The sequence below is a fragment of the Haliotis rubra genome, unplaced genomic scaffold (genome assembly GCF_003918875.1).
Source record: "Haliotis rubra isolate DU_JTF1 unplaced genomic scaffold, ASM391887v1 Scf289, whole genome shotgun sequence".
Classification (NCBI taxonomy): Eukaryota; Metazoa; Mollusca; class Gastropoda; order Lepetellida; family Haliotidae; genus Haliotis; species Haliotis rubra.
Window position 1 is genome coordinate 564,239 of NW_025766956.1, and position 8,401 is coordinate 572,639.

At 41.8% G+C, this 8,401-nt stretch overlaps 1 protein-coding gene across 1 annotated transcript; it reads left to right on the forward strand.

Moving 5' to 3' along the window:
* The first annotated feature begins 360 nt into the window (after positions 1-360).
* On the forward strand, positions 361-5,973 carry LOC124281762. The gene is made up of 2 exons (XM_046717736.1): positions 361-648; positions 5,014-5,973. The coding sequence occupies exons 1-2, from the start codon at positions 403-405 to the stop codon at positions 5,110-5,112; spliced, it is 345 nt and encodes a 114-aa protein (XP_046573692.1). The 5' UTR covers positions 361-402; the 3' UTR covers positions 5,113-5,973.
* The last annotated feature ends 2,428 nt before the right edge of the window (positions 5,974-8,401 follow it).

Below are 8,401 nucleotides of genomic sequence, written 5' to 3' on the forward strand. Positions count from 1 at the left end.
TATTAAAACAAAACTCAAAACCAAAACAATCACTAATTTTAACTAAACTCTTTACTAGAAACTAAACATATAACCTGAGAAGGAATATTTGTGTTGAACAACGTGTATGTATTGTCATTTGTTCAAGATATCATCTATATAGGTTATTCGGGTGTACATAAGGACATTGTGCCAAACGACGGAGCAAATTTATTATTTTCCCACACTCCAGCACGTTAGAAAAGTGAGAAAAATACAGCGTATTCCTTCACTTTCACGCCATACATTAGAAATCAAACTGGATCCAAAAACAGCTTCTGTCACGATTAATGCCAGACTACTACTAATTATTCCTTTCGTTTAATTTGGGACAGAAATCGCCATGACCGCGTGACGCCCAGAGATCATCTATCTTTTGTCGTCATGCCTGTTATGTGGAAATGTCCGGGACAACCCACCTGCCGGAAGATATATCTCTACACACGGGGTCTCAAAGCACACATACCAAGCTGTAAACATGCTCTCAGAAAAGAAGTCCAGAAAAAGCGCGAGGTGATGGAGACGATGTTGTCCATCATCCACTTCGTGGAGGACCAGCAGAAAGGGAACGTGACGGTATCCAGGCTAGGCGTGCCCTCCTTCAGGGTGGAGAGGCCGGTATTCTCGAGGGTGAGCAACACGGGGTCTGAGGGTGAACTGGGCTAGAGGCCTGTGATCTATAAAGGGTGGGGTTTGCGTTGGGGAGGAAACCACAGGGGCGTGTCACGCTTAGAAACAGCGTTATCCTTATATACAGTACTAGGGTAGGGTCTATATACCTATATGTCTTTCTAACGCTGTTTCTAAGCGTGACACGCCCCTGTGGAGGAAACCGCAGTTGGCCCGTGTATGCTACTGCCCTCATTAACTGTTGAGATTCCGTGGTTTTCATATTATTTATGAAAAGTGCGTAATCACATAGTAAAAAACAGGGAGTAAGTATAAAAAGTGGAAATGAACTGAAACCAGTTTTATTCCTATTGTTTGAAATATGCCCGTGTTGATGAAACATTATGGCTGAATTGTTTTATATTGTACACTGAAACAGTAATGAAGACTACAGAATACTGGATACCTTCCGCCATCTTCGAAAGACGCGAGTTTACTTGGGTTAGTGTAAGGTTTAGGGTGAAATGACACTAAACAATATGGCTGGAAGGTATCAGGTATTCTATAGGTGTACCGACATGGCCTCAGAGGGTAATTGTTTTATCGGCATTGTAGAAGTTGGTGAGTCAATAGTAAAGCATACGACGTGGATAACGACTTTTTTTATTGCAGAGTGCGACCTTTCGGTGTAGGTTTTCGGTGTTGTAACTCCTAAATGTATATATGTGTTGTCGATGTGCTATGCAGGTAACAGGAATAAACAGTGTGAGCTCCAATAAAACTGGATTCAATCACTGCACTCCCCATGGAACCGCACCCGCGTTCTCTCTGAGCGTGTACTGCTAGCTACAAAGATGAATGTATGAATCGCGCGACCTTCATTACGATTCCGATATCATCACAGCCAATACAGGCTGGTTTAATGACGCAAATTAAGGCCCACTGTACATTTTTTAATAATCCTCCCCTGAAGACGATTTTGTTTCTGAAAAGTTGATTTGATCAGAGACCATATAATATATTATATGGTCTCTGATTTGATACAAGACAAAACTTGGAAGACTCCATGTGTTCGGTTGTAGTTTGTTTACGGTCAAAGGGAAGTAATCATGTATGTATAAGAGTTAACTCCCTTGTCTTTATAACTCCGCACAGTGTTCCATTTACAACTTCGCACACGGCGTGTGCCCTTATTCAAAGGGAGCTAATCGCGAGCAACAAATTAAGAGTTGTGTCCCTTGTCCCAAAGGGAGGTAAGTATGTTTGTAAACGGGTAAACCAGATTATCAAGTTATTTCCCTTTGACCATAGATCAACGGCATGCCGCCTAAATCTAAATGTGTGTTATCGATGTGGTATGCAGGTAACAGGAATAAACATGATGGGCTCCGGGCTCCAATAAAGCTGAATTCAATCATTGCACTCCAGATGTAACCGAACCCGTGTTCACTCGAAGCGTATAGATCTACCGCCAGCTTCAAAACACTGAAATGAATGTGTGAATCACTCAATCTTCGTGACACTTGCGATATCATCACAGTCAATACAGGCTGGTTTAATGACACAAATTAAGACCCAAAGTACACGTTTTGAATACTCTTCCCCTCAAGGCGATTTTGTTTCTGAAAAGTTGAATTGATACAAGACAAAACCTGCAAAAAACTCCATGGTGCTCTGTAGTTTGTTTGCGGTCAAAGGGAAGTAATCATGTATGGACAAGAGTTATCTCCCTTGTCTATAACTCCGCACAGTGTTCCATTTTAAAACTTCGCACAGGGCGTGTGCCCTCAATCAAAGGGAGCTAATCGCGACCAACACATTAAGAGTTGTGTCCCTTGTCCCAAAGGGAGGTAAGTACGCTTGTAAACGGGTTAACTATATCATCAACAGTTACTTCCCTTTGACCATTAACGACATAGCGTCAAAATTCAAATGCTACTTATCACTGTGATATATAGGTAACAGAATAGACCAGGTGGGCAGAATGGACAGTGTGCCCCCCCCAAACGAAAATAAAACAAGCACAAAAACCCACTCCAGTGTCCAAATCAGTGCTTATTCCGCAACTTCCAAAATACGGCGATGAATGCATCCAACCGTCCATGGAGTTGTCTCCCTTCGACCAGTACCGGGTATAACCTTCGCTATTCTTTCGATATTATCGCTGGAACAAGGCCGGTCTAATTACCTGAATTTAAAACCTATTAAGGTATCCTTTTCCTTTATGCGATTCCTTTTCTGATTAATTAATTTGGCGCTGACAAAAAAAATCAACGAAATTTCGACGTCGTGATCGGTCATAGCCGGGTTAACTATAATCATCAACAGTTACTTCCCTTTGACCATTAACGACATAGCGTCAAAATTCAAATGCTACTTATCACTGTGATATATAGGTAACAGAATAGACCAGGTGGGCAGAATGGACAATGTCCCCCACACACATAACACACATACACACACAACGAAAATAAAACAAGCAAAAAACCCCATTCCAGTGTCCAAATCAGCGCTTATTCCGCAACTTCCAAAATACGGCGATGAATGCATCCAACCGTCCATGGAGTTGTCTCCCTTCGACCAGTACCGAGTATAACCTTCGCTATTCTTTCGATATTATCGCTGGAACAAGGCCGGTCTAATTACCTGAATTTAAAACCTATTAAGGTATTCTTTTCCTTTATGCGATTCCTTTTCTGATTAATTAATTTGGCGCTGACAAAAAATCAACGAAGTTTCGACGTCGTGATCGGTCATAGTTTTGTATATGGTCAAGGGGAGATAATCGTGCCTGTTCAAGAGTTAACTACTTACTCCTTTACCTTAATTCCATACAGTGTCTCCCTTAAAACAGTTGCGTGCATCATTTTGCATTTGCCACTGAGGGAGTTAAGTCTTCTTTGCAAATGGTTAAGATAATTAACAGTTACTTCCCTTTGACCAGGGGCGGTAAGTTGTTTAATCGTTCACTCGTCACGCCGAAGACCCGGGTTCGAATCCTCACATGGGGACAATGTGTGAAGCCAATTTCTGGTGTCTCCCGCCGTGATATTGCTGGAATATCGCTAAAAGCGGTGTAAAACTAAACTCACTCACTCCCTTTGACCATCACCTACACGCATCTTCAAATGCAGAGTCATATGAGAATAAGCCGGTATGACACGAAATTCGAATGAAACGGACGCTGTTGGTGCGCGGACAATGAAACGACATCTATGCCCACTCACTCAGCCGGTATATTTCTACAAAACACTGTAAGGAGTGAAAGCCTGTATGGTGTTGTCTCACTTTGACCTGGGTACGAACCCAGTGTGTTACCTTCAATGCTGAGGACTCATCCCTGCCACCAGGGAGACTATTGTTGTAGAGTATCCCTGCTGCCACGTAGCCTGAAATAAATCTACCCGAGATAGAAATTAATATTGAGAAATGCTACCAGACAGTGCTAACAACAGGTGCGCCCAACCCCCTTTGTGAAATCCGTATGAGTAACAATGTTCGTACGAATTTCCTTAGATAGATGGGTACCTCGCACTCGATGATATTTGCGTCGATTCAGCTCAAACGTGAATGGATTTTAAGCAAAACAACCTCGATCTAAACAAAAAGAATAGCCCCAGAGTTCCCGAATGCAGAATTTCAGAGATCCCAATAGGTGGGGAGCGCCCAGAATACCTTTGTAGGCACCACATTTTGAGTGAGTGAGTTTAGTTTTACACCGCACTCAGAGCAATATTCGAGCTATTTGAAGGCGGTCTGTAAATAATCGAATCTGGACCAGACAATCCAGTGAACAACATCATGATCTACCCAGTTTCAGCGAGACCGACGATTTGTGAACTAAAGATTGTGAAGAGTAAAACCCGATTCAGTAGACAATGAACGCTAACATGCGAAATCAATGCTCTTGAATTGGCACGCCGAAAACCCCTGGACTAAGCTCTGCCTCCAGTGTGCTTGGGGCTTACATTTTACATATGATTACCTTCAAGCGAGGGGACAAAAGTTCAAGCTTGCCAATTTGACAATATACTTGGGCTGTAACGATGCATCGAACTATCGATGGATTGCAATTGAGTGTCCAATAGCAATTAATCGATGGCAGAACTGATGCACGATGCATTGATAATGTGTGTGACTATCGGTAGTTTAGTAATTCCGTTGATAAATTCGCAGCGCAAAATACAGGATATTTGGGTGCAGACTTGCAGCTTCATTGAGTTTATGTTTTAACAGTTTACTTGATCTGAGTTTCAAATTTCTTGTCAGTTATCCACAAACCTGTTAGGTTGTTTTGGGCATTCAAGTTTATAATGACATTGTGATTTTTAACAGCTGTTAGGGCATTGTATACAATTGAGGCAATTCCAAAACATTACATTGCAGCTCCCTCCGGAGGCGAAGAGGACGCGGTTGTCCCGGGAACAGATGGGAGGTTATCCAATACTGGAAGAAATACAGTCGGGTGGTACAGCTAACTCGTAAACCCGGGTGGTTCTATTTGGATAGTTTCTGTATGAGTAACTTCCCTTTGGATTCTCTGTATGTGATAATATGAACACTCTAACGCCAAGTGAAATGTTTCGGCGTGGAATACTCAATAACACATACTTATTTGAAGAGGTGTTTACGTCCTAAATCAATCATGGTTTTAATTGTTGTCAAATATTCGTTAGCATTTTGAAGTTAATTGCAGTGAGTCGGTAGCCTCGATGTGTTTCCATAACATATGAATGACTGTTACACTGTGTTGGTATTACCTAGTTTCGATCCATTTCACTGTGACGATAGTGGAGATAATACTGTAGTCTACATCAACGATTGCTTTACTGTTGCGCCTCTACAATTTAACAGTGTAGATTTACCTTAAGTATTGGACAAATAGCCTACGTTGTTAATTAATTCGTTCCATTAATTTATTTCTGTTAACACGTTTTTGAAAAATAAAAAAAAACGTTCTAAAGGACGTTTTCAGGGTCTTTGTATGTCTGCTATTTTACACAAATGAAATCTCCTCTTTGTGTTATGGTAATGTATTGAACATTGAAACCCCCTTTTATCGGGAAACTAGCATGTACTTGGAAATGGGACTAGTACGTTTCTGGTTTAGAGATTCGTAAGGTCTCTTCATACATGTAAACTCTCCTAACAGTAGTTGTCCTGAAGATCGTTTCCGGATTAGAGGGAACTTGACGAGAGGTGTTTCATGGAAAAGATTTTGTATCACTGTAAGCTTTACTTTGTTTTAGCTGTGTAACTTTATAGATTGTATGGACCCTTGGGAACTTTCCTGGTTCTTTTAATCAATGTTTTTTATGAAATAAACCTGCAGGAATTGAACATGGCCCTAAATCGTTTTGAATGCTTCTTTGTATACACCCGCCGTGATGTTGCTGGAATATTGCTAAAAGCGGCGTAAAACCAAACTCAGTCAGTCAGTCTTTGTATACACCGGTATCAATGTTGTTTCTGTGTATTTTTATGGCATCAGGAACACTTGTTAGCAACAGTACGGCAGTTGGGTGAGAATATGGTAACTATTGTTCCAGAGAGGTGGTGGGATAGAACTGAAAGCCGACCGAGATGTATCAGAATCATCCGTATGACACATTACCAACCCAACTATACTCATACTAAGGAAATAGTGAAATAAGATGTCCTTACTGCTAGAAAAAGTACGTCATTTTCAGACTTCTGGATGGTGCAATCCAAAAACATTTTGGAACCAGGATAAGACCAACAAAGACTGGGATCGTCTTAGACATCTTGTTCAAGGAAACCGCAGACTCTACAATGTCGTAACTACGTTCTGGGGAATGTAAGTTCGGACTCTACTCTCACATGGTCTACCGAGGGCCGCTACGTCAAGGAGTGAGGGGTCAGACGACCTTGACTCCTAGCTGTCCACATCACATTCATGCACTGATTATCTCAACACCAGGTTGTACACTCACGATATTCATCTCCAACTTTATAATATACAATATATGCATTAACATGCAATTTTGTAAAGTGTCACTTTGATTTGTTATTAGCACCATCGAATTTGTGCTAATGACGTTGTAAGTTTCCAAATATTTATATTTCGTCAGTATTGTTCGCATTACAAATGAACAGGAACTACTTGCTAATATCCGACAAGTTGGAAAGTTCACTCCACACAAGGGAGACTGAGCGATTACGGATTTACGCTTGAATACATCGAAAGGCTATAACATTAAAGCGTGTTCAATTAGGATGGATGGACAAACGGAAGTGCCGCTGTCAGCTAGCCAATGCTTGTCATGAAAAGCAAATATGGATTAGATGGTCCTGCTGCAGATATGGTTAATTCTGTGTCACCATACTCGTGGGTTGCTGGTACATGCCTATCCTGTACTATGGATCGACTGTAGGAAGTGACCCCTGAAGATCCGGGTTAGAATTGATCTTCAGTAACCCATACTTGTCGTGGGGACTAACGGGATTGGGTGGTCAGACTCGCTGACTTGGTTGACACATGTCGTCGTATCCCAACTACGTAGGTCGATGCTCATTGCTCATACTGTTGATCACTCGATTATTTACAGACCGCCATAATAGCTGCAATATTGTTGAGTGTGGCGTAAAACTAAACTGACTGACTCACTCACTCACTGTAGGAAGTGATGCAGTTAGTTGACCTTGTCTCCTTGTCATAACAGGTAACTTACCGGATAAAGTGATACGCCTGCAGGTATGATCAGTTCTATGCCATTAAACCCCTCGGGCTCGCTTGTAGATAGATGCACAATACACGACAAGAGGCGGCGGGGTAGCCGAGTGGTTAAAACGTTCGCCCTTCACGCCAGAGACCCGGGTTCGATTCTCCACATGGGTGCAATGTATGAAGCCGATTCTGGTGTCCCATGATATTGCTGGGGTATTGCTAAAAGTGGCGTAAAACTAACTCACTCACACAGTATATGGATGGATATCATGAAATGAGTGACTGACTTAGTTTAGTTTTACGCCGCTTTTAGAAATATTCCAGCAACATCACGGCGGGGGACACCAGAAATGGGCTTCACACATTGTGCCCATGTGGGGAATCGAACCCGGGTCTTCGGCGTGACGAGCCAACACTTTAACCACTAGGCTACCCCACCGGCCCATCATGAAATGAAACAGCACACCCCCGTGAAACCTACGCGCAACCCACGCCAAACCATCTGCCAAGGAATGTAAATGACAGACAAGCACTCGTTAAACAGTCAACCTTTAGATAAGATAAACGCATTATTGACAGGACGATCCCTATGCGCGTGTAAAATGTGACACACCTTCGCCAACACATGAAACAAATGTTGAAGTTAATAAACTACACTCTTCAAAAAAAAAAAAAGAAAAAAAAAGAAACGCACAATCGCTTTCAGCAGTTCATTTCGATATATTTTGACAGCAACCGTCATTAAGACAATTCCTATGTTTGAATCCTGTTAATCATATCGTGGTTGTTGTGTAGTGGGCGCAAACGCATCACAAAATGTGTTTGTAAACGTTTGTCATAATAAATTAAACAATGGATGAAAAGTGCATGCAGAAGAAGTTTTCGACTTCAAACATCGACTTCAAAAGGCCAAAATAAATTCATTACGAAATTTACGACGTAAACGAAGACAAAACAAATGCAAGATTGAATGCTACTGACCTAAATATCGCCAATGGACGTGTGGAAGCAGGGGAGTCCCAGTCTGCCGTTGCAAGACACTCGAACGTTCATCACATCACCATATCTCAATTATGGCATCGATAT